Source organism: Mobula birostris, chromosome 6 (assembly GCF_030028105.1).
Source record: "Mobula birostris isolate sMobBir1 chromosome 6, sMobBir1.hap1, whole genome shotgun sequence".
In the NCBI taxonomy this organism is placed as follows: domain Eukaryota; kingdom Metazoa; phylum Chordata; class Chondrichthyes; order Myliobatiformes; family Myliobatidae; genus Mobula; species Mobula birostris.
The window spans coordinates 171,993,150-172,020,237 of record NC_092375.1 but is presented as its reverse complement, the minus strand read 5'-3'; the positions used below and the strand labels follow the sequence as shown (position 1 = coordinate 172,020,237).

The 27,088-nt window shown below is 39.3% G+C and overlaps 1 protein-coding gene across 12 annotated transcripts in view; it reads right to left on the bottom strand.

The window, feature by feature from the left end:
• Positions 1 to 27,088, bottom strand: part of myo3b (myosin IIIB) — a 484,195-nt gene that overhangs the window by 178,837 nt on the left and 278,270 nt on the right. For 10 of the 12 annotated variants that reach the window (XR_011886449.1, XM_072261905.1, XM_072261912.1 and 7 more), the window contains 5 exons: positions 16,312 to 16,391; positions 15,191 to 15,211; positions 13,366 to 13,401; positions 12,484 to 12,561; positions 11,573 to 11,778 (listed from right to left, as the gene is read on the bottom strand). Coding sequence is in view for 11 of the 12 variants with exons in the window: in XM_072261905.1 (XP_072118006.1) it covers positions 11,573 to 11,778; positions 12,484 to 12,561; positions 13,366 to 13,401; positions 15,191 to 15,211; positions 16,312 to 16,391 (421 nt within the window). In the remaining variant the exon portion in view is untranslated. The remainder of the gene's footprint in view (positions 1 to 11,572; positions 11,779 to 12,483; positions 12,562 to 13,365; positions 13,402 to 15,190; positions 15,212 to 16,311; positions 16,392 to 27,088) is intronic. The other 2 variants (XM_072261908.1, XM_072261909.1) reach the window with 2 other exon arrangements.

Sequence of the window (27,088 nt, the reverse complement as noted above, 5' to 3'; positions counted from 1 at the left end):
AACTATTAAGTGTTCACTAAATGGCCCACATGCAAGTGGGATAACTTGGGTGGACTTGGAAGGAATGTGGCAAGAATAAATTAGTACAGAGTTAGTTAATTTGTTTCCTCCAGAGTTAGTTACTTATTTTTCATCTGGCATAGTTTGCATTTTGCTGTTTGATTATTGGGGTTTTTTGTATTGCTATATTTACACTCTATTCTTGGTTGGTGCGGCTGTAACGAAACCAAATTTCCCTCGGGATTAATAAAGTATATCTATCTATTGTGACGAGAATACACATAGATTAAGGTGTTAGCTGGCCTGTGCTGGCACCAGTGGGATCAGCAGTTGGTCTGCCACTTGTCTTCAGGAGAAAGAGAGATAAGGAAAACAATGGAGCAGCATTTGGAGATGTTAATGAAGGAGAGTTTAACGGAAGGAGAGCTGTCAAGATCGGCTCCCCCTTTGAACCCTGAACTGTTTGAAGTGATGGACAGGCGATACCCCAGCAAGGGGATAAAAAGGGACAGGTTCGCTAAGGTAGGACACACACGACACCCGAGGTAACGAGACCCTGGAAGCAGTGCGTCTCCCACAAGTCGGTGGGAAGTTTTGGAAGGCTGGTTGCGGGACCAAGCCATAGACGCACAGGGTGGAAAGGCACGATCAGCGGGAACCTGGTGTGTGTCCGCCCTTGCCTGGGTGCCAGGTTCACCGCAGAGAAACGATCGTATCTGGAAACGGAGGGGTCACGGTCGGTGACCTCAGATGACATCACAAAGGGCTCGCCCGAAAGCTGACTGCGAAGAATGTCGAAGGTCTGTGTGGAAGCCGTTTGAATATTCATTCGTTTTGCTCTCTCTCTCCTTCCCCCCCACTGTCCATCTCCCACGGCAGCGATTACTGCGAACTGAACTGAACTAAATTGAACTGAACTTTGCGTCACTTTGAAACTGGTCATTTACCCCTAGACAACGATACAGCTTGATTGATCCTGTTATCTTAATTCTGTGTACATGTGTGTTTATCATTGCTGAACTGTTGCATTTATTATCCTTTTGATTAGAGTACTGTGTTGCTTGTTTCTTTAATAAAACTTTCTTAGTTCTAGTAATCCAGACTCCAACTGAGTGATCCATTTCTGCTGGTTTGGCAACCCAGTTACGGGGTACATAACACTATCTATCTAATTTGGTGCTTGTTGGTTAGCATGAACTGTGTTGGCCAAAGGGCCTGTTTGTGTTATATGATGACAACACTCTGATTCCTTCACAGATTGATACAGTTGGATTAAAAGCAGCTGCTGAACCACAGTGCAAAGAAAGGGTTACTTTGACAGTTGAAGGTGTAATTACAATAGGAGATTTTCTGAATACATCATCTGGGTAACAGTAGATACAGCACAGAATGGCTGGGCAGAAAGGCAAAAAAAGCATAGGTGACAGCTCTCAGAAACAGAGAACTCTGTGAGCAGAGAATGTACAATTAGGTAGAGGAATAGAATTAGAAAAAAAAAGTCAGTTAGGATTCATTTCTGAGTCCCTAATTACATTAGCAAAGTCAGGTTTAACAGCTGGGTGGAATCTTGCGCTGAATAAATGGCAAACTGGTAATATTTGAGTTTGATCATAAATGAATGTGGAAGAGGAAAATGGTGCTGGAAGGTGTGGTCTGTAAGAGCAGCCCTTGGTAGGCAGAGGATAGGTGAGGTACCAGAATGGGATATTTTGGGTTCTAATTCAAATGGGTGAATGGGTGAACCATTCAGACAATATATCTGCAAGTGTATACAGAGGAAGTTCAGTTTAAAAAAGGCTAAACAGGCTTTAGAACAATCATGGTCTGATAACAAATGGTGGTTAAATCCAGAATCTTCTCTGAAATATGAGAACATGCAGCATACAACTGTAATGATGATTTGAAAATGAGACTGCAATTATGCTTTAAGAATCAGAGCACAATGTGTGGCATTATACATTATCAAATGAAACCAAACAATCCCAATCATATTAGATATTCATCAAAGCCACATAAAAGCACAGAAACATAAACTTTGCTCATGCAGGAATTTCCCTTTCACTAAGGCTTGCAAAAAGTTGTCTGTGAAGTTATCTATACCTGCTTCTGCAAACACGAAACTAACTTTGATAATCTGGCAGTTCTGCAAAATAGAGGAAAGAGGGAGAAAAGCAAAAGGAACAAGCTCTGATTTGCACTGCCAATGCAGCCGTAACAGCTGTAAATAGCAAACCCACTGCCAAGTTCACAGGTAGCTTGAACCATTGCCAGTCTAAGCATAGCAATCAGCGGAAAATACAAAGTAAAATGATTACTGGTGCTCACAATTATGCTCACCAGAAAAATGAAATATAAAAATAAAAAATTCAGCCAGACTAGCAATTTCTATATTAAATTCTTAATTAAGATCCAACCAGCCCTGCGCAAAGTCATGCTGACTATCCAAAAGTTCAGAAATCTTATCCATAAGACTTTTCCAGTAACTTCTCTACCACCAACATAAAAGTCACCTGTCTATGGTTCCAGCATTATCTCCATTTCTTTCTTGTATAATTGAGTAACAGAAGCTGCTTACCAGTCCTCCAGGACCTTTCCTGTGACTAGAAGACATAAAAATCTTGGTCAAGGCCCCAGATGAGAGGGCCCAGTCAAGGCCTCTTGCCTCTCTCAATAATCTGGGGACTTATCCATCTTAATGTTCTTTACAAGACTCAACACCACCTCCAGAACATTCCACACTGATCTCTCAATTGTCCTCATCCATTTACTTGCTAAATTGATGCAAGATACTAATTTAGGACTTCTCCCATATCTTCCACCTCAAAGCACTTGTTCCCTCCTTTATCCTTGGGTGGTCCAGCTTCTCTCCAGTTATTCTCTTGCTCTTGATGAATGTATAGAATGCCTTAACATAGAAACATTGAATATAGGTGCAGGAGTAGGCCATTCAGCCCTTTGAGCCTACACCGCCATTCAGTACGATCATGGCTGATCATCCAACTCAGAACCCTATACCTGCCTTCTCTCCATACCCCCTGATCCCATTAGCCACAAGGGCCTTATCTAACTCCCTCTTAAATATAGTCAATGAACTGGCCTCAACTGTTCCCTGTGACAGAGAATTCCACAGATTCACCACTCTCTGTGTGAAGAAGTTTTTCCTCATCTCGGTCCTAAAAAGGCTTCCCCTTTATCCTCAAGCTGTGACCCCTCGTTCTGGACTTCCCCAACATCGGGAACAATCTTCCTGCATCTAGCCTGTCCAATCCCTTTAGAATTTTATACATTTCAATCAGATCCCCCCTCAATCTTCTAAATTCCAGAGAGTATAAGCCTAGTCGATGCAGTCTTTCATCATATGGAAGTCCTGCCATCCCAGGAATCAATCTGGTGAACCTTCTTTGTACTCCCTCTATGGCGAGAATGTCTTTCCTCAGATTAAGGGACCAAAACGGCACATAATACTCCAGGTGTGGTCTCACCAAGGCCTTGTACAACTGCAGTTGTACCTCCCTGCTCCTGTACTTGAATCCTCTTGCTATGAATGCCAGCATACAATTCTCCTTTTTCACCGCCTGCTGTACCTTGGGATTCTCTTTATTCCTACTTGCTGTTTCATAGCCCCTCCTTGTTCTCTTAATTCCCTTCTTGAGTTCTTGACTGGCTTCTTTATAATTGTCAAGTGCTCTGGTTGATTTTATCTTCCTAAACCTTACATCTGCATTCCTTTTCCTTCTGCAACTGAGGGATAGTAGATCATGTGGATTGTGGATTCATTTAATTTAACACGCTGTTTGGCACAGACATCGTGGGTTGAAGAGGCCCTTCCTGTGCTGTGCTAGCTTTTACGGCATTTGATATGATGACTGCTAATCTTTAACCTCAACACCACTTTCCCGCTGTAACTCCATATTCCTTAATTCCCTTAACAGCTAAAAACATAATTGATGCCTTGAATAGAACAAGACCATAAGATATAGGAACAGAATTAGGCTACTTGACCAGTCAAGTCTGCACTGCCACTTTATTACAGCTGTTCCAGTTTTCCTCTCAGCCTTCTCCCTGTACCCCTTCACGCCCTTCCCAATTAAGAATCTATCAACCTCTGCCTTAAATATACATAAAGATTTGTCCTCCACAGCTGCCTGTGGCAAATAATTCCACAGATTCATCACTCTCTGGCTAAAGAAATGTCTCCTCATCTCCATTCTAAAAGGATGCCCCGCTATTCTGAGGTTTTGTCCTCTGGTCTTAGACTCCACCACCATAGGAAACCTCCTCTCCACATGTACTCTATCAAGGCCTTTCACCATTAGATAGATTTCAATGAGGTCACCCCTCATTCTTCTGAATTCTAATGAATACAGGCCCAGAGCCATCAAACGCTCTTCATCTGACAAGCCACTCAATCCTGCCAACAACTGAGCCACCACACCCAAGAGTAGAGAATATCAAGGTTTCATTAACCCTTGGGTAAAGATATTCTTTCTCATCCCTGCCCTGAATAGCAATTCCCTCATTTTAAGTCTGTTGTCTCTACTCCAGCCAGGGGAAACAAGATCCCTATTAAAAGTCCAGTAATATCATTAAGGATCCCACTCACCCGGGTAATGGATTGTTTGTCGCAGTCAAATCAAGGAGGAGGATAAGTAGGCTAGGATCACCAGACTCAAAAACAGTTACTTTCCCCAAGAATTAAGGCTGATCAACACTTCCACAAACTAACTCACCCCACTACTGCTACTTAATCATTTCCTGCCAGAGACATCTCACGTATTTATGCTCTAGTGTGTAGCGTCATTTTTTGTGGTATGTAAATAAGCTATCTTATGCATTTATATTTATTATGTATTTTTATTATTGTATTCTTCATCTAATTGTGTTTTTTGTGCTACATTGGATCTGGAGTGACAATTACTTCATTCTCCTTTACGCTTGTGTACTAGAAATGACACAAAACAATACTGAATTTAAATAATCTTGTATTTACTCTGTAGTTACTTTTGCAGCCTAGTCTGCTTAATCTCTTCAAATACAACAAATTTCCCAACTCAGGATTCAATCTACTGCACTCTGTCTCTCCTGGTTCTGTTGGGTAACCAGACTTAAGCACACTTCTCAGGTAGTGTCTCACCACGGGCTTATATGATTGGAATAAGATAACTGCACATGCCCTAATCGCTTTCTCTGGTTACATGATAATTCTCAGTGATTCATGTACATGGACACCTGGTCTTTCCACACACAAACTCCTTTTACTACATCACCATGAAAAAAACACCTTGCTTTTGTCATGTTTCTACCAAAATGGAAGACCCTACATTATTTCCTATTTACCATGCCCCTTCCCATTCACTCATTTTCCCACACCAGGTTTGATTCATCAGTCAACCCGGAAACCTTACATTGAAATCCTTCATCCAAATTGTTAACATAGATTGTGAAAAGCTGGGGTCCCAGCACCAATCACTATGCCCAATAGTAGTCAGTCCATTAACGAATCCTCAGAGTTTTATTCCCAACACTTAGCATTCTCAAAGTTGCTGGTGAACGCAGCAGGCCAGGCAGCATCTCTAGGAAGAGGTACAGTCGACGTTTCAGGCCGAGACCCTTCGTCAGGACTAACTGAAGGAAGAAATAGTAAGAGATTTGAAAGTTGGAGGGGGAGGGGGAGATCCAAAATGATAGGAGAAGACGGGAGGGGGAGGGATAGAGCCAAGAGCTGGACAGGTGATAGGCAAAAGGGGATACGAGAGGATCATGGGACAGGAGGTCCGGGAAGAAAGACAAGGGGGAGGGAACCCAGAGGATGGGCAAGGGGTATATTCAGAGGGACAGAGGGAGAAAAAGGAGAGTGAGAGAAAGAATGTGTGTATAAAAATAAGTAACAGATGGGGTACGAGGGGGAGGTGGGGCATTAGCGGAAGTTAGAGAAGTCGATGTTCATGCCATCAGGTTGGAGGCTACCCAGACGGAATATAAGGTGTTGTTCCTCCAACCTGAGTGTGGCTTCATCTTTACAGTAGAGGAGGCCGTGGATAGACATGTCAGAATGGGAATGGGATGTGGAATTAAAATGTGTGGCCACTGGGAGATCCTGCTTTCTCTGGCGGACAGAGCGTAGGTGTTCAGCAAAGCGGTCTCCCAGTCTGCGTCAGGTCTCACCAATATATAGAAGCCCACATTGGGAGCACCGGACGTAGTATATCACCCCAGCCGACTCACAGGTGAAGTGTCGCCTCCAACCTGATGGCATGAACATCGACTTCTCTAACTTCTGCTAATGCCCCACTTCTCCCTTGTACCCCATCTGTTACTTATTTTTATACACACATTCTTTCTCTCACTCTCCTTTTTCTCCCTCTGTCCCTCTGAATATACCCCTTGCCTATCCTCTGGGTTCCCCCCCCCCCACCTTGTCTTTCTCCCCGGACTTCTCCTATCATTTTGGATCTCCCCCTCCCCCTCCCACTTTCAAATCCCTTACTAACTCTTCCTTCAGTTAGTCCTGACGAAGGGTCTCGGCCTGAAACGTCGACTGTACCTCTTCCTAGAGATGCTGCCTGGCCTGCTGCGTTCACCAGCAAATTTGATGTGTGTTGCTTGAATTTCCAGCATCTGCAGAATTCCTGTTGTTTGCGTTTTTAAAACTTAGCATTCTCATTCAGTTTAATAATTTAATGCATGGCACCTAATTGTAGGCTTTCTATCAGTGCAAAAATGCCAGGTCAACTGGTTTGCTCTTATTTATTTTGCTAATTACAGTACAATCTCAAAATAAAACCTCTAACAGAGTTTTCATATGTGATTTCTATTTCATAAATCAATGTTTACTCTGCCCAATCCCATTATCACTTCTTTAATAATACATTTGAACATCTTCCCTCATACTGACATTGGACTAATTGGTCGATAACTTCCTATTTTCCCTCACCTTCTTTTCTAAACTGGCAAAAAAAATGCCACAAAGTAATTTATGGGAACATTACTACACAACAAGCTTTGATTGAGGAGAGGTTAGGGCACACAATCAAAAGGTTTTCGAATAAGAAAATTTTAAACAGGATGGAAGAGAGGCAGAGACATTTTATGAACAGTGCAAGAAAGACCCTTGGAGATGAAGAGAGGCAAATGTACAAAAGGATTGCCTCGAATTAGTTACTGGTATTTTTATTTCTCCCAATGTAGATGAATGACTTGGAGGACAGTTGTGAGAATAGCAAAGTGATGTAGGCTGGAGAAGTGGGTGGATAGAAGGCAAGTGAAATTCAATGCAGAGAGCTGTAAGGTATCATGTTTTGGTCAGAAAGGAACAAAATACAAACAGAAGGACAAGAGTAGGGAGGTTTAGGTGCTTAGTTTGGTGAAGGCGAAAGGGCAGACTGAGATGGTTGAAAAAAGAGATACAGATCTTGTACTTTATGATTAAAGGAACAGAGTACAAGAGCACAGTAGTGTTGGTGAACCATATAAATGATAAATTATTGGTTTAGCCACAACTAAAGAATCGTATCTGTTCTGGGTGCCACCATAGTTGCAGGTATGCAGGTGTAGAAATGATTTCAGAAATGAGGAACGTGCTTAGCCATACAGTCATGAATGGGAGGGGGGAAAGAGGAGAGAGGGAGACAGGAAGAGAGGGAGAGAGAAAGAGAGGAAGAGGTAGAGAGAGAGAAAGGGAGAGAGAGAGAGGGGAGAGAGAGGGGGGGAGAGAGAGAGGGAGGGAGGGGATGAGAGAGAGAAAGAGGAGAGAGGGGGAGAGAGGGAGAGGGGGAGAGAGAGAGGAGGAGGGGGTGAGAGAGAGAGGGGGAGGGGTGAGAGAGAGGAGGAGAGAGATAGAGGGGGAGAGAGATAGAGGGGGAGAGAGATAGAGTGAGGGGGGAGAGAGAGAGGAGAGAGAGGGAGGACAGAGAGAGAGAGAGAGAGAGAGAGAGAGTGAGAGATCTTTGAGGTGCATCTTCAAGGTCCTTGGTGTGATCACCTGGGCCTAGCACGTTAATGCATTCACAAAGAAAGCACAGCAGTGGTTCTACTTCACTAGGAGTTTGAGGAGATTTGATAAATCACCAAAGATTCTTGCAGATTTCTGCAGACACACTGTGTACAGCATTCCTATTGGCTGCATCACAGCCTAGTATGAGCCTCCAATCCACAGAATCACAAGAGACTACAGTGGATAGTAAACTCAACCAGTTTGAACACACATGGGCACAAACACCCCTGCCATTGAGGGAAGCATCCTTCATTAAAAACTCACTATCTGGGACATGCTCTCTTCATGTTACTACCATCAGGGGAGAGGTACAGAAGCCTAATGACTCACACTCAAGATTTTAGAACAGCTTTTTCCCCTCTACCATGAGATTTCTGAACAGTCCACGAACCTAAGAAAAATCATTTGAGCTATCTATTTAATTTTGTAACTTACAGTAATTATGCCAAAAAAAACAAATTTCACAACACATATCAGTGATAATAAACCTGATTTTCATTCTGATTCTATTGTATATTATACAGAGGCATCTAAATCATCAAAGCTCTATAAAGGAAGATAAGACATCAAGCAAATTTTCACAAGATGTCTTATTAAACTGGTGATAGAAAAACACATTTAATCAGTGCTGTTTTTGCAAACTCCTTTTTCAACTCCTCCATAATTTTTTTGTGATACCCTAATAATCTCCAGATCTAGGCTTGCTGATGATCTTTATCCAAAATGCTGGTACATAAAAATGTTAAATAAATACTGTAAAATGTTATCTTTTCATAGTTTATTATTAATCTTTAATTCTTTCTGTAAAATAATTTAAAGATTATATCAGTAGAAACAAAGAAAACTGTAAGCATCAGAATTATCAATGCTACACCAATTAAGAAAAGCATTAAAGTATCCTTTTAATCCATTCACGAAAAATATTATATTTGTTTCTTCATGAAATTATTGATATTCAACTGATAATGAATGATAATACCCATAGACATACTATATTTCCAAGGGCAGCTATATAAATTATACTTCAATTAAAATAACCTCCAATCACCTAACATTTGGCTAAATGAATGTCAAACCAGTACAACATATTTTGTTGCATAAGATTATACTATGTTCCAATTTTGTTTAGCTTTGAAATTCAAATGCATCAGAGAAGTGCCACGCAGTCTGTCGTATGTGGTGCACACACCTGTTGTTGCAGACACTAAGTCACACTCAAACTGTGTGCTCATTATAACTAATAGCACGTATTGACATCATGGGCAGTGAGTTGGCTGGAGAAGCCCGAAATCAACCACCTCCAGTACAATTTAATAGCAGGCAACAATTTTTTTCAACAAGAGATCATCAGAGAACAACATTAAAATTGCCAATCTTGATTGTCCATTGCAGAGAAGGTTACAGCGCACTTGCTAAACCTCAAACCCTATTACTGGTTCTCCCACAGCACTCCTAGATCCTAAATTTTCTCAGGAGTTCAAAGGAGGCAGTTTAGTCTATCGAATCTATGTCATAAGATTCCCAGCAGTCCTGTTCCTTGTATCGTATTTTTCTCACATGACTTTAGGCAGAGAGTCTCAGCACTTTGACAGAGAGAAGATAAAGGATGACATAAGGTGACAATCAAGTGGATTTCTTGATCCATGATAGTTCTTGAAGGATTACTCCAAAACATGCTGGAGTAGTCATCAAACAATGTATACTTCTCTCTAGTAAAGAGTCAAGGTCAAGGTCAAGGTGAGGTAAGATGACCAGACAGCAAGTGTAATAAATTGAAACACTTCCTTTTACTGTCGGATGGCTGAAAAAAATTGAAACAAACTCAGCTAGCAATAAGATGCTATTAGTCAGTCAGAGTGGAAATTACCCTGAAATGTGATTTCTGACTGGATCCAGAATTATTATCACAAAAAGATGCAAAAAGGATTACTCCAAAACATGTATGAAAGCACCTGATAAGCTGTGTTCTGCATTAATATCCACAATAAGGTCTGCCTGCTGTGTAGGCTAAAAGTAAAGCAATAAACAACAAAACAATATGATATCTATCATACAGACCATTGAAGCTTGGTCAGAACTTTTGTTTTAAAGTGCACACACCAGTCATTATTACCATAGTATATATTTGGGATGTTTAGAAAAAATGTGTGGGAAGCCTTGATATCTTCAGACACAGTCAAAAAAGCTGCACTAAAATTTTGAGGCTTTAATGTTTTCTTAAAAAATACTTGGATGTCAATGAATACAGTATGGTTCTGCAATGGCCATAGAAATAAAATAAACAAACAACAAAACAATATTACTGTCTATGATATTATCTGTTGAAGATTGGTCATAAAATTTTTCTAAAGTACATGCATGGAGACTAATGCATGGGACTAATCTGATCCATAAAGATTAGTTTTCAGCTGTAATAATGGGCATTCATTATGAGTGAAAAATAATCTTTATTGAAAATCTATAAAACCTCATTCTCCTTTGAAAGTCTAAATGCAGTAGGCTAAAATCTTCATTCTGTAACATTGCTTTTCTTGGAAACCCAGCTGCACCTCAACTCCAATCTGGTCTGAAGGATGGGTCTCATCCCAAAATGTTGATTGTCCACAGCCCTCCAGAGATACTGCGTGAACTGCTGAGTTTCCTCCAAATCAGCATCGGCAGTCTTTCTTGTGCCTCCATGTTCGCAATGGCTATCCATTTCTGCAGAGGTGTGAGCTGTACCTTCACAGTGCTGAATAATGAGCTGAGCTTGCTAATATTGAACCTCCAATACAAAATTGCTGTACTTGGATAGTATCCATTGCATACAAAGATATTTCAGAGATCAAGGAGTGAATGCTTGTCAGCCTGCAAAAACCAGCTGCTTATTACAGCTTCATGAAACTTATGAGCCCTCAGTTGTGCCACTCTCAGCAACCATATGCAAAGAAGGCAAGGGTGGAAATGACACAGCGTGAAGGAGGGGAAGTCAGCCTGAACCAAACATGCCTCAACTTCCCTAGTTTCTTTTCTTCCTCAAACTTGCAGTGGCTTTGATATCTCACTGCTTCCTAGGATGTGAGAGGCAGCCAACGGCATCGCTTTGTTTGGGAGAATGGACAAGGGATCTTCAACCTGTCATCATGCCAAATGATGGCAGTGAGTCAACAACAATGTAAACAGCAGATGTCTCACAGGCCACAGGACCCAAAATCCAGCTTGCAGAAGTGGCAATTCTGCATAGCACACATTTCAAATAAGCATTAATACCCTCCACAGTGCCAGAAAATGACATTACTGTATATTGTTTATGCTGTGTTTGAAATCTTAGTTGTATCTAGCACCCTACCTAATTCTTCATATGCTTTGCATGTCTGGCATGCAGAATTTAAAAAAAATTAAAAAAAGGGTAAAACAAAGAGGACTTAACCAAGAAGCCTGTGGAATTAATGCAAGATTGGAAAGAAGAATTTCTGCTCATGACAAAAAAGATAAATTCCTTCTATTTGCAATTGCACATAGTATTTAGAAAGCCTTTTTGTGCTAATAAGCTTCATTTTATAAACTGGAAATCATACCATATATACTGTTTTTATATACCTTTCAACAAAGTCTTCGAAGTGGATACGATGAGAATAGCCTTGTGCACGAATGTGTATTGTTTCCAAGATGCCCGTGTATCGCAGTTGAAGCAATACTCTTTCTTCAAAGAATTTTCCTGCTTGTCTATCGTCATTGGGTTTGATGCAACGGACAAAATGAGGCTGTCCAACCACCATCTTTGACAGGAGATCCATCAATGAATACTGTCAAATGGAAAAGTAATATTTATTTGAAGAACTATTTGCCGACTGATCATAGACAAGGCATACACAAACAGAAGAAACCCTGTAACAACTTTTGGTGGCAATTACAAAGCGTAAGATAAAGATTTTTACTCCTCATGTATGTGAAGGAGGTAAGAAATAAAAGTCAATTCAAATTGAAATACCTGATGCCCAAGAGGAAAAGCTGGAACAAAATAAGTAACTCTTTTCCTGCTGTCAGCATTCAAGAACATGTCAGTTGGATGCAACCTGTTCCCTTAAGAAGATTACTAAAGGGCTCCTTCAGCCTTTTGAATGCAATGCTGCCTAAAGTTTTAACCACTACCAGGCTTAGCTAACGGCTCAAGATTATTTTTCTCTTGGCAACATTAGAACTATTTAACTATTTTATTTTACAATTTAAAAATATTTCATGATATATCTGTAATTATAATTCTTTAACAAAATATTTTAGTCAAATTTTTAGACAATAGTTGGAGAATAGCGCTGAAAAACAAAGGCAGATGCACAGCATTAAATTCTATAAACTAGCCCACATCAGCAGTTGAACATAACAGTAGACTTCTCATTGTACCCCCCCACAGCAAATGCATGCTCCCTTTTAAGCCTTACTAAAAATCTGGGTTCTTGAAATTAAGAGAATTTTACATTAAGGATGATTGTCTACTTAGCAGAAAATCTTACCCTAAAATAAGAAGCCACAGTTTGTCTTTTCATGTTTGTTGTTTCCTCGGGATGTCTCATAAGTTCCATTGTATCGACCTGGTTACAGGGCAGAAAAAAATGTTAAGAAAATGTAAATTAGAAAATAACCTTAACCTCCCAGAACTACTACTTATATTCAAGGTGATAAAATTAACAATGAAAAAATGCACAGAATCAGCAATTGAGAGCCAATAAAAATAAAAGAAATCGAAGGGTACTAGCTTAAAGGCATACTATGGATATTAAACCACAGCTCAATTCATATTTTTACTATTAAACCAACATAAAATTTGCCCTTCATATAAAATTCTGCCTTCAAAGTAGCCATATTAACCACACTCTATTAAGATTTTGATGATGTTATATTTTTCAAACAACATATTTCATCAAATCTAATGAAGCACTAAAATGAATTGCTTCAGATTATGCTTACACTGCCATCATAAATACTGGCTTGCATTTCTGTTTGCCACGTAAATATATTTAGAACATAGGTATGTGTTTAGTCTTAATGCATAAATTATTGTTTTATCATTCCCCCTTAGCATAAGAAAGAAATTTAGTCTATTTCTGAACTAATAATTTTTCTGAAGTAATTTCCAAACCATGTATATTACAAATGTATAGTTATTGACAATTTATCTACATAAATATAACATGAAATTGTTTCCTTTTAAATCTGGGGGATTTCATAATATTACATTGGGTAGCAGCAATACTCTAAACTAGAAAGTGATAGCACTTAGCTCCTTCTTGTGACTCCTGTATAGCAAACTCCACAAGATGGCCCAAATGAAGCAAAATAGTGCCATACTTTCCATTCGCGTACAGGTGATTAGAGAGTAAATCATCCCTAATTACTTGAAAATTTAATGACACAGCTTGGGGATAAATCTTCTGTTCATCATAAAAGGAGAGGTACAGAGCATAATTAATGACATGGCAACAGCAAAAATACATAGAAATGGGGTTGATAAAAATGTATTAGTGAATAAACCTTAAGTTTAAAAGTGCTCACTATATTTTTTGAAAATGGGGAAATTATTCTAGAAATCATACCTGTTTCAGCTTTCAGGCATGTAAAACTTGATGTACCCAATTAGTCATTTAAAGACAAATGGATAAAATAAAATAAATATACGTAATGCATGTAAATTTAACCTTCAGCCATTAACTTTGAGTATCAACTTCTCTGCAAATAGCAAATAAACACTAACTGAGATATTCAAAACACATTAGTAAAATACCTAGCTTAAGTATTCTTTGACCAAATTATATATTAAAAAAAGCACTGAAATGTCATTTGTCTCATTAAGATTGCTTTTGTTTGTAAAATAATTCAGATAAAATGAAGCTTGCATTCTGCAATAATCCATAACCGATTACAGAAAATGTCATAATGGTATAATTAATTTATCAAATTCTACAAATTGGCAAGTAAAATTGTTTTTTCATACAAGACATACTCAAAATTGACAAGATAGTTGAAATACTGAATTGGAACTGGAATACTAAAAATAGATGTGTTGATGCTACAAAATTGATACTCTCAGAGGATACCAATCCGTAGTGAAAAAGGATTCAGATTTGAGTTTATCTTCTGGAAGTTTATAGGTTATTTCTCCATTTACTTCTCAATCTTTTGATTATAAATGCATTGATCATTGAGATGCTCAATTAATTTTCACTTGTAACAAAAACTTAAAGCAAATTCCAAATTCCTGGGTGTCATTGTCATGGTGACAAAGCCATTTGGCAAAAAGAGGAGCTGAATGGCAAAAATATCAGTAGACTGAGTGAGACAGCAGGCCTCAGTAAAATTGTACAATATTGAGAGAACATGTTCATTGTTTGAGTCTTGCCCCATTATTGATATTCAATGGAATCTGGACTTGGGAGACCATAAATAAGAGATGGATGAAAGGAATTAAGTCCTGGAGATTGTAATTAATAGCTCTGACAGGGTGGTGTCATTGGCACATTTAGCATCAGAGGATTTTGGTATGGTGGCAATTGTGATGAGACAAAGAAATAAAGCTTAGGTCCTTTATTTTTTAATTTATGAATGGTGCTGAAATTTTGCAATGTGACTGTGAAGCTGCTGCAAGTAAGTTTTTCATTGCACCTGTGTATACATGTACTTTTAAGTTTGAAACTGAAGCTTGGTCAGCAGTAGCACTCATGGTTCCACATTCAGTTAACCTGTTGTTACTTGGAAGGTAATCTTTAGGATTGGATTGCATGAATGTAGCTTGCCTTGGTGTTGGGGAAGCAAATGTTGGAGCAGAGACTATCTATTTCATTTCAATTCAGGTGTCCTATCTGCATTTACAAAGGGGCTATTACATCCCTCAACTGCAGGTATAGTTTTATAGATCTATACCAAATGTGGTCAGTGCACACATCTGACTCAATGTAGATTCAACTTACTTCATGAAAGTGTATATATATTTTAATAAATGATCTGGGTCTATTTGTTAAGGAGTTTTGGTAAATACTATTTTGGAATATTAGTAATGTAATTAAAGATTCTAAACTCAATACTATCCTAAGAATAATAATGTTTTTTTATGTTCTACGTGATTAGTAACAGGACTATAGAAAGACAGATTTTGAAAATTACTCCTGTGCTTGTTGCAGTGTTTAAAATATTGTATAATAAAAGTCACCTTGTTGCCACTCTTACCTTCAGCAAGTACTTAGGAGACTGTATGCGAAGAATAAATAAAATAAAAGATAGTCATCAATAACTCAAGAAAATGGATTTCATTCAAGAAACAAAGCAAGAGAGTATTAATGTTGTAAGCTTAAAAGAGGTAAATGCTGAAAGTTGGCCATTTCCACATAACATCAAGTTGTTTCAAACCCGCTTTTCATTTATTTTCTAGTAACACTTATAATTTGCACCGAGAAACAAGTTGGAATAAACTATAAATAAAAACACTATATCCCTCTAAAAATCTGCATTGAGCCATAACATCAAAGCACTGGAGCTGATCACATGACCAAAGAAATACCAGACTTTCTGATTAGAACTGGAGTGAGATTCATTATTTAGTCTCTCACATCATAGTGTGAATGCAATCACCAAGGAGGTTTTTTTTTCTGGATCACACTTATTGCTCACAGATTGTATTCTTCTTTTTCTTGAAATCTTAGAAACATTTCTAGACATCATAACATTACTATGAGCTAATTTATTTTAAACATCACTCTAAATGGCACCAGCCTGATGTGAAGGCTACAGTAAATGTTAGCTCTCTTAGTGTATGTACATATTGGTTTTGTGCTGCCTGTGTTCATTGATTGGCTTAACTTCAGTTGTTTCCTTTGAAGATAGAGTAGCTAGAGGGATAGGTACAAGTCCTGGTGACTCACACCATAAGATGCAAATGAAGAACACAAAACTAAAAGCTTTGATATAAATGTAAATGCAAAATGCAAGATAGCAAATTAAAATTAATCAATTATAAACTTTACTATAACTACTTAATTGTAAACATTTTCATTCCAGTTAGATCAACTGCTGGTTAAAGTTTAAACTAATTGCATCTTTGCACACAACTGAAAAGAGGAATGAAATCAATTTCATCAATGTCTCTATTAATAAACTCATAAAACCATTTTACTGTTTCTCAATTCATACATGAAACACAAACAATTTGTACAATAATTGAAAAGGAATAACTTCCAAACACCATTACTAAAATGGGTTTATTAAACAAGAACAAGTAGCACATTGTTCATTTTGGAAACCTAATTAAAAATAATCCCTATTTTAAAGAGCCATTTATAAAGCAAACAAACCTTGCTCCGGCTTGCATGTAGTTGTGGAGGTAATGATTTGGATGCTGCACTTATTCTTGCTCTAGACTGCGCTAAGTTACCTGGAAGAGGAAAATGTGTTAAATGGTAAATAGCCATGTGTAGCACATTCAGGATATGTCAAAGTGTTACTAAGTTTCGCACAAGATGTCCAAATGTTTTTGCTGGCTACATCTTCAGAGGCTAAACTGTGATTAATAGCAATGAAAGGAGCCTTTGAAGAAGGATTGGTGACATCAAAGTCTTAATCCATGGGTGGCAGGATTTTTTTAATTGAGTGGGAAGCACTTTAATGCATTTCAGCAGATTTAAACCATGAATAAACAATAGGCCACAGCAGATATTCCACACACCTTTCAACAAGTACTAAAATCAAGATGAAATTCTCAATTAAAATATGCACAGTGTTTTTGCAGCAGGAAGAAATTTACAAGAATATTTTGAGAATCATGCAACAGGTGACAACAACCATTCTACATTTTACGTTCGGCAGGATTTAGTAAAATTGATTCCATAATGTTTCCTCAGCATTTCTTATCATATGCTGTCAAAATAGTATTACTACACGTAACAAAGCCTATTCTGATGTGGCTTGAATATCAGTCAAGGCATTGAGTTCAACAGCCAGGAGTTTATGTTGCAGCTTTATAAAACTGGAGTCAGTCTGCATCTGGAGTATTGCATGCAGTTTAGTTTGCCCCTTTATAGGAAGGATGTTGAGGCTTTGGAGAGGATGCAGAAGAGGTTTACCAGGATGCTGCCCAGATTTGAGGGCATGTCCTATAATGAGAAGTTGGACAAACTTGGGTCGTTTTCTCTGGAGTAGCGGAGGCTGAGAGGAGATCTGATAGAGGTTTAAATTCAAAGTAAATTTATTATTGAAGTACATATATGGCTGAGATTCATTTTCTTGCTGGCATTCACAGTAGATACGAAGAAACACAATAGAGTGAATGAAAAACTGCACACAACAAAGTCGGACAAACAACCAATGTGCTAATACAAAAAAAGGAAAATATGCAATAATAATAACTAAATAATAAATATTGAATACATGAGTTATAGAGTCCTTGAAAATGAGTCCATAGCTTATGGAATCGGTTCAGGAGCCTGATGGTTGAGGGGTAATTACTGTTTCTGAGCCTGGTGGTGTGGGGCCTAAAGCTCCTCTACTCCCTTCCATAATATATCTTTAAGGCGAGAGGCAGCAAGTTCAAGGGCAAGTTTTTTGTTACACAGAGAGTGATGGGCACCTAGAATACACTGTCTGGGTTGGTGGTAAAGACAGACACATTTGGGACTTTTAAGAGATGTTTAGAAGGGCACATGAATGTGAGGAAAATGGAAGGATATGGACATTGTGTAGGCAGAAGACATTAGTTCAATGGCCCATTTGATTACTAATTTAATTGGCTCGACAAAACACTGGGGGCCAAAGGGCCTGTTCCTGTGCCATACTGTACTGTTCTATGTTATGTTCTATGAGTAATAATTTAGTTGGCATTTTATTCACTTGAAACATTAAGTGAACATTTATTAGGATGAATGTTATTGGATCACTTCCACTGTTTTGACTTTCCACCTGTGGTATACCAATACTATCTGAAGCTGATGTGGAAAGATGATCTTTATGGTTTGAAGCATTTCAGACATTTCCAGTGTAACTTGAACAGTGGCAAGGCGTTTGATAGTGCACGGTGAAAACTCTGGCCACTTAATGCATGAACTTTCTCCAGTCAGGCCCAGCACCCAGCTTTATCAGCTAGAGGAACTATGAGGGTGTTTAACATTCTTTTAAAAGTTCCTAACATTTAAAAAGTATTCGCAATTGAACAGGGTTAAAATCAAAATCAGGTTTAATATCACCGGTATATGTCGTGAAATTTGTTAACTTTGCGGCAGCAGTACAATATAATACATGATAAATGTACAGAAAACTGAATTACTGTAAGTATATATATATGTATATTAAATAGTCAAATTAAGATAAGTAATGCAAAGGCAGAAAATTTTTAAAAATTACAATATTTTGAAAAATAAATATTGATAAACTTGTAAGTGGCAATAAAAAATATTTGAATGAAGAGTAATGAAAAAATAATTAAATTCAATGATGACTTGGACACTGCAGCAGAATGAACTACTTTCAGGATCTGAGAGGTGATTTCCCCAGTGTAAGTGCTAAGGTACCAAACAAAGTGGAGCTCTGCTCCTGCAACAGATGTGATGCCATCTGTCATTTGACAAGATCGACAAAAACTTCTGCATTTGAAACCACATGTGTGGAAGTCCAAACTTGCTGTCATTTAAAAGAATAAGCACCAGCTTTACTATGTACCCAATTACTTTATATGATGACCAATGCCTTTATCCTTTCTTATGGATTTCTACATTCAAATCCCCATATGATTGCTATTTATTGTGAAAAATAAAATAAACTTACCAAGTGCTGAATACCTAGCAGTTAAGTCCTGTCTTTTTTACCTACCGTGGGAGATTTCTGGGATCATTTTGGTAGCAGTATACATTCCACCCCAGGCCAATGTAAATCAGGCTTTAGATGATCTGAGCAATGGGATCTACAATGGGATCGAGGAATGACTGCGCAGGCACGTGGATGTCAGTGAGTTAGACTGGTGGGAAGAGTATTAAAAGAAGACAGCTTTATAGAGCGGGAAGCATAAATTGGAAACATATGTTCTCAGGGAAAAGCATGGCAGAAATGTGGCAAATGTTCAGGGGATATTTGCATGGAGTTCTGCTTCGGTACGTTCCAATGAGACAGGGAAAGGATGGTAGGGAACAGCAACTGTAGTGTACAAAGGCTGTTGAAAATCTAGTCAAGAAAAAAAGAAAAGCTTAAGAAAGGTTCAAAAAACTAGGTAATAGCAGAGATCTAGAAAATCAGGAAGGAGTTTAAGAGTGAAATTAGGAGAGCCAGAAGGGGCTATGAGAGGGCCTCGGCAAGCAGGATTAAGGAAAACCCCAAGGCATTCTACAGGTATGTGAAGAGCAAGAGGATAAGACAAGAGAGAACAGCACCAATCAAGTGTGGCAGTGGAAAAGTGTGTATAGAACTGGAGGAGATAGCGGAGGTACTTACTGAATACTTTGTCTCAGAATTCACTATGGAAAAGGACCTTGGCGATTGTACACTCAAAGCTGCTACACAGGTTGACTGTGTGGTTAAGAGGGCATACAGTGCATTGGCCTTCATCAATCATGGGACTGAGTTTAAGAGCAGAGAGGTAATGATGCAGCTATACAGGACATTGGTCAGACCCCACTTGGAGTGTGTGCTCAGTTCTGGTCACCTCACGATAGGAAGGATGTGGAAACCATAGAAAGCTAACTTACAAGAATGTTGCTTGGATTGGGGAGCATCCCTTATGAGAATAGGTTGAGTGAACTTGGCTTTTCTGCTTGGAGTGACAGAGGATGAGTGGTGACCTGACAGAGGTGTATAAGATGATGAGAGGCATTGATCATTAGGATAGTAAGAGGCTTTTCCTAGGGTTGAGAGGGCACTGTTTTAAGGTGCTTGGAAGTAGGTACAGGGGGGATGTCAGGGGTATGTCTTTTATGCAGAGTGGTGAGTTCGTGGAATGGTGGTGGAGGCGGATACAATAGGGTCTTTTAAGAGGCTCCTGGATAGGTACATGGAGCTTAGAAAAATAGAGGGTTATGGGTAACCCTAGGTAATTTCTAAAGTAAGTACATTTTCGACACAGTATTGTGGGCTGAAGGGCCAGTATCATGCTGTAGGTTTTCTATGTTTTTTTCTTACATGCATGACACAGCACACCCTAATGCCTTCACCATCATTTTGGGGGATTTTAACCAGGTCAACCTGAAAAAAATCACTAAGCAATTACCATCAACAGATCACCTGCAATACCAGAGGAAACAACACACTGGACCATCGCTACACCACAATCAAGAATGCCTACCATGCTATTCCACACCCTCACTTCGGGAAGTCTGACCACCTGGCTGTACTTCTACTCCCTGAGTATAGAAAGAGACTGAATACTGCTGCTCCAGTAGTGAGGACCAAGAAAGTATAGACGAGGGAAGCACAGGAGCGCCTACAGGACTGCTTTGAATCGGTGGACTGGACTGTATTCAGGGATTCATCTTTGAACCTGGAAGAGTATACTGCAGTTGTTACCGACTTCATTAAACCCTGTGTGGATGAGTGAGTGCCAACAAAGACTGACTGGACATTCACAAGCCAAAAGCCGTGGATGAACCAGGAGGTATGTCATCTGCTGAAGGCTAGATCTGTAGAATTCAAGTCTGGCTACCCAGGCCTGTACCAGAAAACCAGGTGTGATTTGCAGAGGGCTATTTCAAGGGTGAAGAGACAATTTCAAATGAGGTTGGGGGCAACTTCAGATGCACGACAACTCTGGCAGGGTTTGCAAGACATTACTTCCTACAAAGCGAAACCCAATAGTATGAATGGCAGCGATGCTTCACTTCCAGATGAACTCAACACCTTCTATGCCTGCTTTGAAAGGGAGAATACAACTACAGCTGTGAAGATTCCTGCTGCACCTGATGACCCTGTGATCTCTGTCTCAAGAGGCTGATGTTAGGCTGTCTTTAAAGAGAGCGAACCCTCGCAAGGCGAAGAGTCCCAATAGAGTACCTGCTAAGGCTCTGAAAACCTGAGTCAACCAACTGGTGATAGTATTCAAGGCTAATTTTAACTTCTCACCGCTATCGGCAGAAGTTCCCACTTGCTTCAAAAAGGCAACAGTTATACCAGTGCCTAAGAAGAATAATGTGAGCTGCCATAATGACTATCGCCCAGTAGCACTGACATCTACAGTGAAGAAATGCTTTGAGAGGTTGATCATGACTAGACTGAACTCCTGCCCGAGCAAGGTCCTGCACCCATTACAATTCACCTATTGCCACAATAGGTCAATGGTAGATGTAATCTCAGTGGCTCTCCACACAGCTTTAGACCGCCTGGACAACACAAACACCTATGTCAGGATGCAGTGCATTGACTATAGCTCAGCATTTAATACCATCATTCCCACAATCCCGATTGAGAAGTTACAGAACCTGGGCCTCTGTACCTCCCTCTGCAATTGGAACTTCGACTTCCTAACCAGATGATCACAATCTGTGCAGATTGGGGATAATATCTCCTCCTCACTGACAATCAACACTGGTGCACCTCAGGGGTGTGTGTTTAGCCCACTGCTCTACTCTCTATATAAACATGACTGTGCAGCTAGGCGTAGCTCAAATACCATCTATACATTTACTGATGATACAACCATTGTCGGTACAAACTTAGATGGTGACGAGAGGGCGTATAGGAGGGAGATATGCGAACTAATGGAGTGGTGTCGCAGCAACAACCTGGCACTCAATGTCAGTAAGACGAAAGAGCAGATTGTGGACTTCAGGAATGGTAAGATGAAGGAACGCATACCAATCCTCACAGAGGGATCAGAAGTGGAGAGAGTGAGCAATTTCAAGTTTCTGCGTGTCAAGATCTCGGAGGACTTAACTTGGTCCCAACATATCGATGTAGTTATAAAGAAGGCAAGACAGCTACTATACTTCATTAGGTGTTCGAAGAGATTTGGGATGTGAACAGATACACTCAAAATCTTCTATAGATGTATCGTGGAGAGCAGTCTGACAGGCTGCATCACTATCTGGTATGGGGGGCGGTTACTGCACAGGACTGAAAGCAGCTGCAGAGGTTTGTAAATTTAGTCGGCTCCATCTTGCGTATTAGCCTGTAAAGTACCTAGGACATCTTCAAGGAGCGGTGTCTCAGAAAGGCAGCGTCTATTATTAAGGACCTCCAGCACCCAGGGTATTGCCTTTTCTCACTGTTACCATCAGGTAGGAGATACAGAAGCCTGAAGGCACACACTCAGCAATTAAGGAACAGCTTCTTCCCCTCTGCCATCTGATTCCTAAATGGACATTGAATCCTTGAACACTACCTCACTTTTTAAAATATATATTATTTCTGTTTTTGTACGATTTGTAATCTATTCAACATATGTATACTGTAATTGATTTACTGATCTATTTATTGCATTGAACTGCTGCTGCTACATTAACAAATTTCACGACACATGCGTGATAATAAACCTGATTCTGATTCTGATGTAAACATTCTCTCTCCAAAACAATCCCAAATTTGTGGTTATGTTATGTAACCAAATGCTGTACTGTTGTGTTTTTTGTCTAAATATCTCAAAGTCTGACAATAACCAATTACCAGCACTGTAGTTATGTTCAAGTTTATTGTCACCCAACTGAATACTTGCATACTGCCAACAAAATACCATTCCTCCGGACCGAGGTGCACAACACAATACACAAAACACACACAACACATAAAGTAACATTACCACAAATAAATTCACAAATAATGAAATATATTCCAGAAGAGTGACATTTAGCTTAAGGTGTATATCCAACACAAGTTAAAAAATTAGCCAGTGTAATATCACTGGCATTTCATAAGTGATGAGACCTGTCTGGTGGCAGGGAGTTCAGTGGTCTCACAGCCTTGGAAGTAGGTGTCTCTCATCTTAACAGTCCTTGTCCTAAGGTATGGGTACCTCCTGCCCTATGTAGGGGGTCAAAGAGACTGCAGGATGGATGGGAGGGCTCTGCGTTCACAGCACTCCTGATAAATATCTCAGATGGGTGAAAGAGACTCTGATGATCCTTTCAGTAGTCCTCACAACTTTTTTGTAGAGTTCTGCAGTCAGATGCGATTCCCATATTAGACAGTGATACAGCTGGTCAGGACACTCTCAATGGTTCTCCTGTAAAAGCTGGTTAGAATGGGGGCGGGGGAGGGAATCATCCCTCACCTCAATTTCCTCAGGAATAGCAGACACTGTTGTGCTTTCTTGACTAAAGGAGGGACCAGATATGACTATATTAAGGATACAAATTTATAAATCTTCATTTTTAAAAAAACTTTACTGATTGTTTCTCCTTTAGCTTGATGATCTATTCTATATCTTAAGTTCTCCGACATCAAGATTTTTGCAGCATTGTGTTAAAAACTTAAAAATGTGCACAACTCACACTCATTTCTGGCATTCAGAAACAGAGTTAACGTATACATCAACAGAAGGTATAACTTGTTTCTGCACAAATTTCTTACAAATGTTTCCAGGCACAGTTAATTTGAACTGATATTCCCTGTGCACACTGGAAAGGTTTCAGATGACGTTCTGATTAGAATTAATTACTACTCATTATGCTTTGTAAGTATCCTTAAAAATAGCTTGAGAAAGAATCAGGTCACACCATGGAATTGTGCAAATTACAGCAGTTAAAAAACACAAAGTTGCAAGCAAAGTTATTATTTCATAATTCAATGTCCAAAAATAGGATCTGTTCAATCATAAAATCTCAATACTTTTATTGTGAAGTTATTATTTCATCATTCAGATTTGAAAAAGTTGAATGTAATTTGTTATGAATCTGCTTTCATTACAAACACAATTCAAATAGTTATCTTTCTTAACAAATTTTTAAAAAATTGCTCTATTCAGCAGATTTTCACCAAAGAAGCAAATCTGTCTTTGTTAATGTTGTAAATGAATAAAATTTATATCACTGAAATAGCATTTTATCCAGTGACTACCTACTATCATGCAACCTGTGATTATATGAATGTTATAGGAGTGAAAACAATGAACTCTGATAGATACAGTGCAACATTGAAACGGAATGCTATAAACACATCTTTTAAATATATACTGTAATAGATCATAAAAAATACAAGTTGAAAGAGTAATATACTTTGTGCTGCTTTTTGGTAACTAAGTTACCTGCAAAGTGATTTCCATAACTGGAAATCTGCTAAATAAATACAAATTGAGTTTGAATATAGTTTAATTTTATCTTATTTATTACTAAACAAAACTAAATCGCTGCATTGAAGCAATATGATTTGTTGCTGTACTACAACTGTGGAAGGACCCCTACTGGTTTAGCTGCTGAACTGCACAATAAGCTCCAGAAATCCTTTGTTCTCACAGCACAGCATTATCTGAATAATAATTTGTTGGATGTTGGAAAGTATAAGCCGCCTCACATAGTAGCTGAAGAGGTAAAAAGAGCTATCCAGCCAAGTACTGCTGTACCTATTTGTTTAATGCAGTAACACAAGGTAAAATTGCAATATCCAAAGACATACACTCAGTGTCCACGTTATTAGCTACACCAGTACATCTGCTCATTAATGCAAACATCTAATCAGCTAATCATGTGGCAGCAACTCAATGCATAAAAGCATACAGGCATGGTCAAGAGGTTAAGTTGTTGTTCAGACCAAATATCAGAATGAGGAAGATATGTGATCTAAGTGACTTTGACTGTGGGATGATTGTTGGTGACATGGGGTGGTTTCAGTATCTTAGAAACCACTCATCTCCTGGGATTTTCATGCACAGCAGTCTCTAGAGTTCCACCCTGCTCTTAAATCCACCTGGTTTATTTCTGACACCTCCCTCCCCTTTCTTGATCTCTCTCTGTTTCCATCTCTGGAGACAAACTGTTGACCAACATCCTTTATAAACCTGCCAATTCCCATGGTTATCTTGACTATACCTCTTCCCACCCTGTTTCCTGTAACAATGCTATTCTCAGTTCTTTTTTCTGCTGCATCAGTTCCCAGGATGTGGCCTTCCTTTCCAGGACATCAGCGATGTCAACCTTCCTGAAAGAATAGGGTTTCCTTGCCTCCACCATTGATGCTCCCCTCACCCGCATCTCCTCCATTTCCTGAACATCCACATTCACCCCATCTTCCCGCCGACTTAACTGTGAGTGAGCTGCTCTTGTCTTAACTACCACCCCGTGAGCCTCTGCATGTAATACATCATTCTCCATAACTTCCATCATCTCCAAAGGGATCCTTCCACCAAACATATCTTTACCTCCCCCTTCTCTCTGCTTTCCGCAGGGATTTCTCCCTCCAGTACTTCCTTGTCCATTCGTCCCTCCCCACTAATCTCCCTCCTGGCACGTCCTGCGAGCAGCAAAAGCACTACACCTGCCCATTCACCTCCACCTTCACCTCCATTCAGGGACGGGACCCAAACAGTCCTTCCAGGTGAGGCAACACTTCACCTGCAAATCTGATGGGGTTGTCTATTGTGACCAGAGCTCAAAACATCGACTGTACACTTTTCCACAGATGCTGCCTGACCTGCTGAGTTCCTCCAGCATTTTGCATGTTGCTTTGTATTTCCAGTATCTGCAGAATTTCTCATGTTTATGAGTCTTCAGAGTTCACAGAGAAAGGTGTGAAAAACAAAAAAAAAATTCAGTGAGCGTTAGTTCTGTGGGCGAAAGGTCAGAGGAGAATGGCCAGACTGGTTCAAGCTGACAGGAGGTCAATAATAACTCAAAAATAACTCAACAGTAACTCAAAAAACAAACGCTGCAACAGCGGTGCACAGAAAAAACACAGAACACGTCAAAACGATGTGGATGAGCTACAGCAGCAGAAGACCACGGACATACGCTCAGTGACCACTTTATTAGGTACAGGAGGAACTTAATAAAGTGGCCACTGAGTACATATTACAAACACAACAGCTTTAAAAATACAATAAACAGCATTAAGTGGTGTAAGCAACTCCACACTGTAAAATACTGCACTTCCTGTACAGAAGGCAAGTTTTAAGGAATGCCTGAACGGAAATCAAGAGGCAAACAACTGTAGCAAGGAAGTTCTGTAAGTTAGTGTTCAGTATTTACAGATGAAGACACGGTTGCTATTGAAGTAAATATATTACAGACAGGGATAGAAATTGGAAGGAGGCCATCCTACCGATTAAGTCCATACCAGCTCCATGTAACAGCAGTCCAGCTTGTCCCACTCAGCCTTTCCCCAGCTCCCTGCTATATCTTTTCCAGATACTTATCTGACTCCCTTTTGATGAAGAAATGAATTGACTTTATTTCTTATATCCTTCACATATATGAAGAGTAAAAGCCTGTACATTATGTCTCTGTCAAAACTTGCAATATGCAAAATATAGTAATTTATAATAAATAGTATGTATATAATTATAAATAAATAGGACAGTCAATGTAGCATATAAATACAATTGTGTCAATGTGAATTAATCAGTCTGATCGCCTGGTGAAAAAAGCTGTCCCAGAGCCTGTTGGTCCTGGCTTTTATGCCGCGGTACCATTTCCCGGATGGTAGCAGCTGGAACAGTTTGTGGTTGGGGTGAATCGGGTACCAATCATCCTTCTTATGCACCTGTCTCTGTAAACGTCCTGAATGGTGGGAAGTTCACATCTACAGGTGAGCTGGGTTGTCTGAATCTGTATTTATTACCAGTTCTGATAGTAAAAATAAACTTCTCTTCATCTCCCTTTTCAGGCTGTTGAAGGTCACCTTTGTTCTATGCCTCTTAGTTTTTGACCCCTCTGCAAATGAGAACCAATTCTCTCTTATGTTTTTTGCCCATATCATTTCTGATTTTAAACACTGCAAACAGCTACCCTTCCAAAGTTTTCTCCTCTGTCTATCCACATAAGTGAAATCCCTGATCTTTGGAAAACTTCAGTAAATTTCTTCTGCATTGACCCTGCCCCCCAAAGCCTTTATATGTTTTTTACAGATGGGCACTCAGAACTATATTACCTATACCGCAATATGAGCACAATACCACTATGAATGCTGGAGAGGTTATAATGGGGGACAACAAAATAGTGGATGAATTGAATA